Genomic DNA, 12,716 nt, shown 5'->3' with positions numbered 1-12,716 from the left:
CCTGTCCCTGGCAGGTGCCCCAAGCTTGTCCCCAGGACGGCATTGTGTTCTGAGTGTGGGGAGCACCCTCATCCGCCGAGCTGCCCTCAGGCCACAGCCCGCAGGGCATGGCACGTTGCTGCTTGGCGGTGCCTGCCCTGCCCAGCCTCCCCACTGGCAGGGGCCTTCCGCTTCTCCTGTTTCAAGGCTGGGCCAGTGGCCAGAGCCCATGCCTGTGCCAGGCTTGGGAACATCTCACACTCCTCGGCCCTCTGCGGGCTGTTCATTCAGAAACATAAGCCACAGTGGAAGTGCGTTGCTGAGCCCCCTGTGGCACTGAGAAACATGACAAGAGCGTGACTCCGGACACTGCTCTTGCTGCCAGGCCAACGCTCTGACTGTCACTCAGAGGTAGCCCTGCCTCTTCTCTGTGGAGCGACCATCACCCCTTCTCCCCAGCTTCCCACCCAGACAGAAAGAGTCGCATCGTATGGATTTAGGCCTGGGCCGTCCTCCCTCGCGTAGAGGTGCCTCTAGCGCAGCGCAGGCCCGGCCCACGGCCTCTGAGCTGGACGACCTGATCTGACTCACGGCTCTGCCTCTTATTGGCGGTGTAACCATGGGCCAAGTACTCAACATCCCTGTGCCTCAGTTTCCTCATCTGTAAAATGGGGTTAACAATTATACCCTGGAGAGTGGTATTAGGAGTTAATACATGAACAGCGTGCAGAAAGTGCCTGGCTCCTTGCCATGGTGCGTTCCTCCCACCAATTCAGCTCCCCTGTGGAGTTTCCCAGCTGTTGGATATTCATGGCAGCAGGAAGAGGCCCCTTCACTGCTGGGAGGCTCACATAGTCGCCCCCGATGCAGAGCCGACATCAGCCTCCTACAACCTGCTGCTCCAGGTCCGGGGGCTGCTTCTGGGGCACTCACATGTCCACACCACACAGCCACACTCCCCGAGCACCTCCTCAGTGAGCGCTGGGCTGTGAGATCAGCGAGGCAGAGGCTGCACCGATATTAATAACGTGACTCCTGAGGCCCCTCTAGGGACTCTGGGCAGGAACATCAGGGAGGCAGGGCTGACTCACTCGACTTGCTGCCAGCCGATTTCCCTCTCTAAGCCTGGGCAGTGCCCTCGGTCAAACACAGGGCTCAGCTTTCCCTTCCTAACCCTGCCAGGCCTGGGGGCCTCTGAGTCTCACGTACCCATCCAGCCTCCCTCAGCCTCCCAGTGGCCACAGCTGTGGGTGCGGGGCACCTGCTCTCCCTTTCCTGGTTCCCAAGAGAAGGACACCTGGCCAAGGGACAGCAGGGGAAGGGAGGGCCAGCCAAGGAACTCACAAAGATGATAGCTGGGGAGACGAAGCGCCAGCAGATCTGAAAGAAGAGGGGTGGTGGGAATCCCAGCATCATCTGGATGTCCTGGAAGTAGCTCCGGTGCCCTGGAGAGATGGGGAGTCAGCAGGCCGGCAGGACGGTGGATGCACCAGGGGCTGGGACATGGGAGTCGCCGAGAGCTTGGGCACTTACCGTAGATGTACATGATGGACACGCACATGATGCAGGAGATGATCACCAAGGAGAAGCTGGCCGCATAGTTGTCCATCAGCAACAGCCAGTAGATACCTGCCTATGGGCCAGGCGACAGCTGAGCTGGGGTGCCCGTGGCCTCGGTGCCCCCACCCGTTCCCCATATACCCTGGCAACTCGTGCCCAGCCTTCCCATCACTGGGTCCTTACCTGGCTGGTGAGGGGGATGCCCAGCAGGAAGCCAGCCACAGCCACGCCCAAGGTCACATAGGTCTTTTTCTGCAGGATCCACTCATTCCCCACTTCATCCACGATGGCCGTGACTAGTGTCTCCAAGAGGCAGAACTGCAGGACGCCACCATCAGAGCCTGCCCCGCCCCCGCCCTCCCCAAGCCAGCAGCCCCGCCCTGAGCTCATACCTGAGTGCCCAGCCCCAGCAGGATGAGCATGAAGAAGAAGAGCAGGGACCACAGCGGGGAGATGGGCAGCAGTGTGAGGGCCTCGGGGTAAGCCACAAAGGCCAGGCCCGGGCCGTGGTCTGCCACGCGGGACACGTCCACGCCCAGATGATTGGCCATGAAGCCAAGGATGGAGAAGATGACAAAGCCAGCATAGACACTGGTGGCACAGTTGGTGATGCTGATGATAACACTGTCCCTGATGGGAGGAAATCAGAGGCTGAGTTCAGCAGATTTGTTGGCTTCTCTCTCCCCGACTGGGGCCAAGAGGAGACATGGACACAGGGCAAGCTCCAGGAGCAAAGGTGCCCCAGCTCCTTTTCTGGTCTGGTCTGGGCCTTTTTTTGAGATAGGTCTCACTCTGTCACCTGAGCTAGAGTGCAGTGGCATCATCATAGCTCACTGCAACCTCAAACTCCAGGGCTCAAGCGATCCTCCTGCCTTAGCCTCCCAAGTAGCTGGGACTACAGGCACACACCACCACATCCAGCTAATTTTTCTATTTTTTGTAGAGATGGGATCTCACTATTGCCAAGGCTGGTCTTGAACTCTGGGCCTTAAGCGATCCTCCTGCCTCGGCCTCCCAAAGTGTGCTCTGGGCCTTTTAAGTGGGCCTGAGGCTTTTGAGTACTCACAGTCCCCTGGGACATCATTGTCCCCATCCTTCTTCTCTCTCCAGCCAAAGTATCTCTCCCCATTCTCCAGTGACTCGGTCCAGACCCAGTGTTCCCAGGACATCAAGGCCATGAGTGGAAGAGGGTCCCGGTGGGCCAGGGGGCTGCACTAGAGCCGGGGTCAGGCTGCAGAGAATGGCGGGGAACGGGCAGCCTCCAGGCGGCAGGGGCAGCTCACCGGTAACAGTTGTTGTGGAACTTGTTGTAGGAAGCCATGGTGATGAGCCCGCCCCACGCACAGCCCAGCGAGTAGAAGATCTGGGAGGCGGCGTCCCCCCACACCTGCAGGGAGCCGTGGCAGGTGAGGAGCTGTGGGCAGAGGCAGGCCCCTCCCTGTCACCTTTTGGGCTCCCCTCCACAACCCACCTTGGCCTCCAGGATCTTGTCCCACTGTGGAGTTAGGTAGTACATGATGCCCGTGAAGGCTCCTTCCAGGGTCACTCCACGGACAAACAGGATGGTCAGCACCACATAGGGGAACGTGGCCGTGAAGTACACCACCTGGGTGCCAGACGGGCTCCGTGGGCTCCTCCGGGCTTTCCCCGCCCTGGGCACCACGCCCCTGGCCCCGACCACCACCGGCCCTCTGGTCCCTCTCCCCGTCCCGTGTCCCTTCCTAGCCTCCCCCCAACACGTGCACAGCCCAGGTGGGGCAGGCAGGGTCTTCCGGGTGGGCACAGATCCTGCTGCGGAAGGATACTTGCTTTCCCTGAAGACTTGACCCCCCGGATGAGGCAGAGGAAGACGACCACCCAGGAGACACCGAGGCAGCCGAGGAGGGGCAGCCGCACCTCCCCAAAGTTCCCGATATCGTCTGACAGCTTCAGCACGTAGAGCCTGGGGAGAGGAGACTGTTGAGGGCCAGCCCCCGCTGCCAGCAACAAACTCCCAAGGCCCAGGGCCCAGCCTGTCGGCTCCCTCCCTTGCCATGAGGTCCCAGTGGCCAGTTTGTGTGAGAGGGGGGCCCCTGTGGGAGCAGCACCCCCTGCCTGCTGCAGCCCCTGGGGAGCAGGACACAAGTCCCAGTTCTGCAGCCTCCCCCAGAACCCGCAAGGGCTCCTGGAGGCCACATCCCATGTCTGGGTGGTCTCCTTGTCCCTGGTCAGGCCCACCCCAGGCCCTTGCTCGGGCCTTTCTCCCTTCAGGAATGCCCTCTCCTCGTCCTATTAGGTGTCAGCTCAGGAAGCCTTCTGTGAGCATGTCACCTACACCAATCTGTCCCATCACCAGTGAACTGAGGGAGGCAGTGGAGTGCCGAGCAATGATTGGACCCAATTCCTCCCCTCTGGGTGGCTCCATCCGGGTGCCCTACGCCACACCAGCTGTGCCCCCCCAACCAGCCAGGCCCTGTGCTGGGTGCTGGGCATGCAGACCTGCAGGGCACCATCCTGGCCCTTGGGGAAGAGGGTGCAAGAGACAAGCAGGACTGCTCTGGGTGGGAAGGTCCAGGGCAGAGGTAAGTACAGGGTGCTGCAGGCACGCCAAGAATGGCTTCTCAGTCCCCTGGGGAGAGGCATGGGTGGGAGGTGTCCCAAAAGAGGCGAAGCTGGAGCTGTGGTTTGAGGAACGGGGAGGAGGTGGGTGAAGAGGGGTGGAAGAGTGTGCCAGGCTGAGGGAGCAGCAGCAGCAGGGCAGGGGGTCACGAAATGGTACAGCTCAGCCTGGGCACATGGGGCAGCTCAGTTAGGCTGGAACAGTGGGGGAGGGCAGAGAGAAGGTGAGGGGTAGGAAGGGAACTGAGTGTAAGAAGCCATGAGGGCGATGGGAAGCTTCTGAGGGTTTTGTAGGGGCACTCTGATAGTCCCTCCTCAGCACCAAACCTTGCAGTGGCTCCTATCTCTCACTGCAGAAAAGCCACAGCCCCGTACAGTGGCAACAAGGCCCTACTCGACCCATCATCCCCTGCCCTGCCATCTCTTTGATCACCTCTCCTCCTACTCTTGCTCACCTCTCAAGCAGCAGTGGCCTCCTTGTTCCTTAAACATGCCAGGCATGCCCCCACCCCAGGACCTTTGCACATGCTGTCTCCTCAGTCTGGGGTGCTCTCTCCCCAAATATCCACACGCACACATGGGTGTGTGACCCACGCAGTCACACAGGGCCTGTGCTTGGGATAACGCCTTGCCATTGCCATCTCCAAATTCTTAACACCTGTAAACAAGGGTCTTGTACCTTCACTTTGTGCTGGGCCCCACATGCTATATAGCTGGGCTTGTCCGAATGGCTCCCTCCCTCCTCAACTCCTTCAAGTCTTTCTTCAGGTGTGCTCCTCTCCAAGGGGCCTTCTCTGGCTACACTGCTGAAAATTGCAGCCCACGTCGCAGCCCAGCACCCCTCCCTTCCTCTGTTGTATTTCCTTCCACAGCACTTGGTGCCTCTGTCAGACTATTTGGCCTAGTTATTTTGTCACCTGTCCTCTATAAGAGCAGGAGTTTTTGTCTGTTCTCGAACTCCTGGGCTCAAGTGAGTCTTCTGCCTCAGCCTTTCAAGTAGCTGGGACTACAGGTGCCCACCACCAATGCCCAGTTCATTTAAAAATTTTTTTGTAGAGATAGGGATCTTGCTGTGTTGCCCAGGCTGGTCTCAAACTTCTGGCATCAAGTAATCCTCCTGCCTCAGCCTCCCCAAATGCTAGGATTACAGGCATAAGCCACCACACCTGGCCTATGTTATATTTTTTATTGCAGGAGTACAGCATTACAGTACTAGGGATACAAGAGTTTAGAAGGCTAGCCTGGAAACCAAATAATGAATTCTAGCTTTATTTTTATGGCACCATATTTAGTCTTTTTGTTTCGTTTTGGTTTGGGACCATGTGCCTTTGAGATCAAACAATTAACCTAAGAACTTTTGGAACCTAACATATTTACAAGTCTTTTCATATGGAATATCTCTGGGATCATTCCATGTTATTTTTTGTATTTCTCCACATACACGTACATATCTTATCTCCCCAGCAGACAGTAAATGCCTTGAGAACAGGACCCCCTAAGCTCTGTCCTTGCATCTCCAGCAGTGGCAGTGACTGTGAGCGCCTGTCACTGTTCTTAGTGAATCACTATGTCACTTCATCTTTATGACCAGGCAGGCACTGTAACAACCCCGATTTAACAATGAACAAGTGAGATTTGGAGAAGTTTGGTGACCTCCCAAGGCCACAGGGTCAGTAAGTGGCAGAGCCAGGATTTGAGCGAGGGCCATGTGACTCCAGAGCTGCCATGAAGACGCTGGGGGATGGGAGCCAGATGCCAGGAGCAGGGCAGCACCGGGCCCGTGGAGGTGAGAAAGCCTGGTGACGAGTGTAGGGCCCGTCTCAGGAACCGGACCAGCACAGAGGACTGTAAAACCAGATTGTGACGCAGTGGCGAGGCAGGGGAGGACAGTGAATGGGCAAGAGGCAGACATGGGCTCAGAAATCTGCTTTTTGTGCTTCTCCCACTTAAGAGGAGTCTCTTAATCTTTCTTTAGAGTCGCTACCCTCACTTGTAAAATGGTGGTTTTTAAAATAATGCCACTACCTAACAGAGTTGTTGTGGGGCTCCAACAGAGTTGTTGTGGGCCCTCCTCACAGCTCTTCAAAGGGACATTGGAGAGTAAGGACGAAGGACACCCGCACAGAGAGCCCCATCAGCCTAATTCACACCAGGCACACCAAGCCACAGCAGAGCCAGAGTGGCCAGAGCACACAGATCCTGCCGCAGCGAATGCTGCCCAGCTCCCGAACCTCTAAACAGCAGCCTCTGGATCTGAAAACAGGGATAATAATATCTACTGAGATAATACACCTGGCACATAGTAGGTGCTCAGGAAACGGGGCTGCTTGCTCTGCTCCCTCCCTTGAAGCCTGCCGGGGAAGCTGTCTTAAGGGGCATTTCCCAGGATCCCCAGGAGGGGGCAGCAGGGAGCCACTCTGCGGGGAAAGAGTCCCGCCCGGGACAGCAGCCAGTGAGGCAGGCCCGGCTCCAGCCCCCGCTGCGGAGTGGAGTTCAGCGAGCCCCCCAGCCAGACTTCCGACTTCACTGGATCAAATCTCCAGAGTGTTGCCCTGGGTGGCTCCGGGGCTGGGAATCTCTGGCAGACAGGCCCCGGGACCACTGGGGCATCTGGGAAGGGGGAGTGGGCTGAGGGGTGGGTGGGGTTTTGTGTTTCTGGGAGCTTCCAGGAAGTGTCATCATCCCCAGTCTGGATCAAGTTGCCCAGTCCACACCATGCCTCAGACGTAGTACAACACCTACTTGTGCGTGAGTTCCCTGGGGGCAGCATCCCTGTGTGTCTTACTCCCGGCTCTGTCTGCTCTCTGAGAGCAGCACCTGGAATCTAGGAGGTGCTCAAGAAATGATCTGTCCAGTGCCTGAGTGACAGTCTGCCTGTCCCTCACTGGGGCAGCAGCTCTGTTCTCCACACTGAGTCCCGAGGGCCGTGGCCATGGCTTACCTGTCTCTGAGTCTGTAGCCCAGCACAGAGGCTGGCACAGGGAAGCTGCGTCCTTCGGGACTGGGCTTAGAGGACCTGCTGTGACTTCAGGTATCCCCGGGGCCTCATCCATATCCCCTGTGGGTCTCTGTCACATGGCAGAGAAAGCCCCAACCCTTAGCCTGGCACAGGAAGCCGGTGCTGTACGGTGCCCGCTGGCCTCTTCTGTCTTATTGCCGCGTTCCACCTGCCCCAGCGCCAGTTTGCCGCCTCCCGGCCTCTGCTCACCTGCTCGTGGCACTGCCAACCCCCGGCCTCCTGCTCTCCCTTTCCTGGGACGCCCTGACCACTTCTGCTTGCCCTGCCCCCTCAGCACTACACGCTACCCCCTTTGCCCAGCCCACACCATTCGCCAAGGCTCCTGCCCCTACAGTGACCAGCTATCTGTCTCCCAACTGGCTTGTGAGCTCCTCGGGGCACCTTGTGAGGGCTCTGGGCCGCTCACGCCCGCCAGGGGCACACAGGACCTGGCAGTGCAGGCGCCATGAATGTTTGTGGACTGAATGAATGAGGCCTAGCCACCCTAAAGCCCTCTGCCCATGGGTTCCCCGGGATGTCCTGCTGTCCCTCCACCCACCGGCAGGGACAAGGGGTTCCAGGATACCTCTAGCAGCAGCTTCCCTTCAGCTGGCCCTGGGACTCTGGTCTCTTTGTCACCTCTGAACAAAGTGTGCCAGGATGTCTTGATCACGGCACCCCTGGCTCAGGGAACTTGCGTGGCTCCTTGTGTTCTGCAGCGTGAAGTATAAGCCTAATTCTTGTGGCTCTCGGTGAAGGTGGTGCCGCCTCCTGGATCACTCCTTGGCCCATGAATTCCCCAACCTGTCACTCTTCAGAGCAGGCTCTCCTCAGCCTTAGGACCAGCCTCTGCTCATCCTGGCTCTGGGGCCTTTGCTCACGCTCTTCTCACCAGGACACCATCCCTTCCCCCCAGCCCCCGTTCTCCTCTGAAGACTTGCCAGGTTTCTGGAGGCCCCTCACTGCTGCCCTGTCAGGACTCCCTGATTCTACATCCCAGCTCCCATTGCTCTCTGTAAGTCAGTCTCTTCTCCAAACCCTCTTCAGCCACCTTGACCCCTCCCAGCCCCGCAGAGGGCTGCACATGCTGCATGATGGGGAGAGGGGGGGCGGCGGGCCCTCACCTCCAGTACTCCTCACTGGGGCTGGTCCTCTGCAGGCTGTGGTTGAGCAGGTGGGAGAGGTTGCTGGGCCGGGCGGCGGGCCGGGAGCCATTGGTGAGGTTGGCGGCGTCCAGCACGCTGGCGCAGTCGGGCGTGTTCCAGGGGTTATTGCAGTAGGCCCAGGGCAGCACGTGCGTCATGGATGAGAAGAAGTAGTAGAAGGCGATGCAGATGACCACGTTGTAGTAGATGCCGATGTACGTGGACACCACCATCATGCCGTAGCCCACGCCTGGGGGAGGGGAGGGGCACGGTCAGCGCTGCTGGGGTGGGAGTGGGCCAGGAGGAGCCTTGCTCATCCAGGGGAAGGAGGCGAGGTTAACAGTTCCTGTGGGCCCAAGGGGCAGGCTTTGATGGAGGCCACAGGAGGGACAGGTCAAGGCCTTGGTAGGGCGAGTGGAGGGGCAGAGGAGTTCTGTGTATCCACGTGGTAGGAGGGGAGGGTGGAGGCCAAATAAACACGGACCCCAGCGTGTGCCCATGGCTCTGGCCACTGATGTGGCCCCATGGGGGTCGGTGGTGTTTGTGCAGGTGGGCGAGTCGGCACGGCCCCCGGGGCCTGTGCGTGTGAGCAAGGGCCCTGCCCCGGCCTCACCTTTGAACAGGGGGCAGACTCTCCAGACCCCCAGGCAGCCCTGGCTTGCAAACTGGCCGAAGGAGAGCTCCATGAAGAAGAGTGGGATCCCGCAGAATATCAGCATGATGAAGTAGGGGAACATGAAGGCACCTGGCAGTGAGGAGAGGTCTGGCTCAGGACGGGCTTGGGGGATCCCACCCTGGGCTTCCTGCTCAGAACCCAACAGCAAAACCTTCGCCATCGGGCGGGACCTGAGGAGGAGCGTGCCAGGCACTGAGCAGGAGCCTGGGTCCGAGGCACACGCTCCCCAGCCTGTCTTTGAACTTGACAGAGGCTCCCAGGAAGTCTGCTCTGGGCAGAATCCAGGCCTCAGAGCCACTACGTTTGGGTGGGATTTGATGGTTTAACCAAGCGATTTCACAGACATAAGTTGCTGGGATCCTTAAATATCCCTGAACCATTGGGGGGGTATTGAAACCCAGGAAATAGAACAGGGAGCCCAGGAGGTTGGGGTGCTTTTCTCACCTCTCCTCACCTCAAGGGAGCAGGCTGGCAGGGCCAGGCCCGAACAACAGACTGCCAGGGTTTGGGGTGATCTGCCTTGGGCAAAGGGTGCCTATGCCAGGGGTGGGGTGAAGGAGACCAGGCGGGAGGCCAGCCTTTATCTGCAGTGGGGTCTGTGCCAGGGAGAGGGTGGCCCAGGCCCTGATGGGTGGGCTCTACCCAAGTGGGTGGTCCCTGCCCTGTGCCCGCCGGGTACCTCCCCCGTTGCGATAGCAGAGGTATGGGAAGCGCCAGACATTGCCCAGGCCCACGGCATAGCCCACGCTCGTCAGTACAAACTCGATCTGGTTGCCCCAGTTGCCCCGTTTGAGGTTCTGGTCCCTCTTGGTGGCCTCGCTGGGCACAGCACCATTCTGTGGGGACAGGAGAGAAGCCACCATCAGCAAGGCATTTGTGCTCTGTGCCTGACCCTCTGGGCCTCCCCAAGCAGGGAAACCATGGACGCCCCCCCAAGCCCCTCCCCACCTGGGCTTCCCCTCTGCTGGCAGGAGCTGCAGGCAGGCCTGGCGGAGGAGGGGAGAAGGGGGAGCGGCTGCCAGAGGGCATCAAGCAGAGCTTCCCTCACCAGCCCCCCAGCGCCCCGTGCCAGGTGCGCCAGCCCACCTGAGGAGCTGCTGCCAACATCTGAGAGGTGGGACACTGGGAAGGGAGCTAGGACCTAGGGCCTCTGGCCCCTCCACAACCACCCCCGCCCTCTGGGTAAGGATCTGGGAGCAGCTGAGCCTCACACCAAGCAGCCAAGTCAGGCTGGGCACAAAGGGGCCTGTGTCCAGACAGCCCCCCCCGGCGGTCGCCTACCACATCGCCAGGCTGAGCACGCTGCCCACGGGCAGGCGACTGCGGGGGTGGGGATGCCAGACCCTCTCCCCCAGCTGAAGGCTCCTTTCTGGGGGCACAAGGTGGGCAGGGCTGGGGGGGAAGTGGGGGAGCAGCTGAGCTGGGCCAGACCTGGGGAGGGCGCTGTGGGACTCAGGGTAGGGGGGCCCAGGGGAGCCTTCTATATTGCCCACGGCTGGGGAGGGGCCCTGGGGAAGCTGACCTGGGCCATGGCTGGGGAGTGCTGGGCCGTGAGTTGGGGGAGGAGACCAGAGTTGTAGGCATCATGCCAGACTTTGAGGACAGACTCTGCTAGGGAAACAGAGGGAGCGGTTCCAGAAAAGGGAGGCAGGGAGAAGGGTCTCTCTGAAACAAGAGAGGGTCGCCTGCAGGGGTGGGGGCGAAGTCAGGAGGGGCTGATGAGGGCATTTGCCCCAGGGAGGGAGGCAGGCCTACAGGGGGAGATTGGGGGCTGGGCCGGGGCCTGGGGCCCCGCTGAGGTCAGCCGCTAGTAAGTGCACTGCGCCCTTCCACCCTCACCACGCAGAGCAGGAAATCAAGCTGCCCTGAACCAGAGCCTGAGGGGCCTGGGGGTGTCACTAAGGAGACATAGGGACCCTGAGAGTCACCAACAGAGAAACATGGAGAGTCCCCGAGTGCCAGAGACAGCCTCCCAGAGATGAGCTATTGCCCTGAAAGAAACGGACGGGAGTCTCAGGACGCCAGGATCAGAGACGGAGCAGCACAGCCTTGGAGAGATGATGGTGACGTGACACTGACCCTCAGCTTCAAAGAGACATATTCAAGGACAACAATCGCTCTGGCCAACAAGCAAGGCAGCCTGGTGTATGGAAATGCTGACAGACAAACACGGAGGGGACGAGTGGCCTCACCGGGCCCCAGGCGCCCTCGTGCAGCCCGACTGGGAAAGCGGGCACAGCAGGCACCGAGGCCTGGTGCACCCTGAAAGCCCGCATCAACCCCACAGGGTGCTGACCCGCACACCCTCTGCAGAGGTTGGGGACCGCAGCGCCAGGGACCATGGGTCCCCTTCAAGGAGCACCCAGAGCAAATCGGCGGCTGAACAAGCCTGCATTCACTCACTCATTCATTCATTCCTGCACTGACAGATTTATCGACACCTGCTGTGTGCCAGGCCCTGTGCCAGGCGGTGGGACTTCAGCAGTGCACGCAGCAGAGAGCTCCCACCCACTCAGGGCTGGGAGTCTAGCAGGGGAGCAGCCCATGGACAAATTAAACACCCATCATCTTTAGATGCGACTTCAACGTGACCGCAGAGGGGAGTTCTCAAAGCCACGAGAGCATGGCAGGAGGACAAGGAGGGACGGCACGCTGAGGCCAAGACAGGCCTCGCTGATGAAAGGGCACACTGGGCCCTGGGTGGGGGTGACCCCCAGCCTGAGTGCGCCCTCTGTGACATGCCCCTGCAGAATCCTGCCTGAGCATGTCACCTCCTCCTAGAGCCTTCTTTGGGGTAGGTGTAGCAATTCCACAGGGTCAGGGGGCCATTTTTTGGAGGGTGTGAGTCCTGCCTGGGGAGGTTTATCCGTTCCCGAACAAACACCAGCCAAATAGGGCTCCTATATGTTGACCCCACAATAATGGTTTTATTCTGTCCCAGGCTTGTTTACTTAGGGGCACAATGCCGGATTGTGGCAGCTACAGAGTACGTGGGTGGGATCACAGAGTAGCAGTTACAGCTGGAAGAGGGACAACTGAGGGTCCAGGATGGCCAGTGAGCGGGGCAAAGGCAAGGTCCCTTGCAGAGACCCAGGTCCCCAAGGCTTGAAGTTCGAGGCCTCCCTCCTGGCCCCAGCAGCATGAGGGACAGACACCCCATCCTCCCAACCAAGTGCAGCGGGACCACACTTGGCTCCTTCCCTGGCATATGAGGGGCACAGAGAGGGTGCCCCCAGCCACATGCCCCCAGCAGCTGCCTTCCTGAGCCTCAAGAGCCAGGCGGTGCTCTGTTAATGAGCCGTGCGAGATCCAGTCCAGCCGTGCAGGGTGCAGCCCAGGGAGGCCGGAGTGCCCAGGACAGGACTGGGGCTTGGGGTTGGCGATCAGGCTCTGGCAGGAAGTCCCTGACAACACTAGAGGTCTGCCATGGACAGAGGCCCCCCACAGAAGCAGCTCCCGTCTCCCCTGGCCCGGGCCTACGTCTCAGCACCGTGGTGCCCTGACCGCAGGAACCTCACCCAGGGCTGGGCCTCTGACTTCCATTCCAGTGCAATCCACACTCAGGTGGCTTGGCTGGGGAGGGCCGAGCTCTCGGTAGAGGACAGAGCAAGCCTACCTTTCTCCAAGCGAGCGGAGGAGAGGCTCTCCAACATGCTCCCTTTCTGCAGGCGCTTTCTGGGTACTCTGGTCGCCTTCCTTGCCCAACTCTCCTCTGGGGACAGCTCCCCCCCAACTTCCCTCCCGAGCAGCTAAGCTTTTT

At 59.9% G+C, this 12,716-nt stretch overlaps 1 protein-coding gene across 7 annotated transcripts in view; it reads right to left on the bottom strand.

Moving 5' to 3' along the window:
• Positions 1-12,716, bottom strand: part of SLC6A9 (solute carrier family 6 member 9) — a 30,225-nt gene that overhangs the window by 2,949 nt on the left and 14,560 nt on the right. Inside the window, exons 3-13 of one of the 7 annotated variants that reach the window (XM_045545614.1) lie at positions 10,479-10,567; positions 9,719-9,792; positions 8,894-9,025; positions 8,260-8,530; positions 3,349-3,481; positions 3,011-3,145; positions 2,823-2,926; positions 1,932-2,169; positions 1,723-1,857; positions 1,513-1,612; positions 1,324-1,424 (exon numbers count right to left, since the gene is read on the bottom strand). In XM_045545614.1, the coding sequence (XP_045401570.1) occupies positions 1,324-1,424; positions 1,513-1,612; positions 1,723-1,857; positions 1,932-2,169; positions 2,823-2,926; positions 3,011-3,145; positions 3,349-3,481; positions 8,260-8,530; positions 8,894-9,025; positions 9,719-9,792; positions 10,479-10,567 (1,512 nt within the window). Of the gene's footprint in view, positions 1-1,323; positions 1,425-1,512; positions 1,613-1,722; positions 1,858-1,931; positions 2,170-2,822; positions 2,927-3,010; positions 3,146-3,348; positions 3,482-8,259; positions 8,531-8,893; positions 9,026-9,635; positions 9,793-10,478; positions 10,568-12,716 lie in introns of all 7 variants that reach the window. The other 6 variants (XM_045545615.1, XM_045545619.1, XM_045545620.1 and 3 more) reach the window with 6 other exon arrangements.

Source organism: Lemur catta, chromosome 3 (genome assembly GCF_020740605.2).
Source record: "Lemur catta isolate mLemCat1 chromosome 3, mLemCat1.pri, whole genome shotgun sequence".
In the NCBI taxonomy this organism is placed as follows: Eukaryota; Metazoa; Chordata; class Mammalia; order Primates; family Lemuridae; genus Lemur; species Lemur catta.
This window is presented reverse-complemented; position numbering and strand designations above follow the sequence as displayed.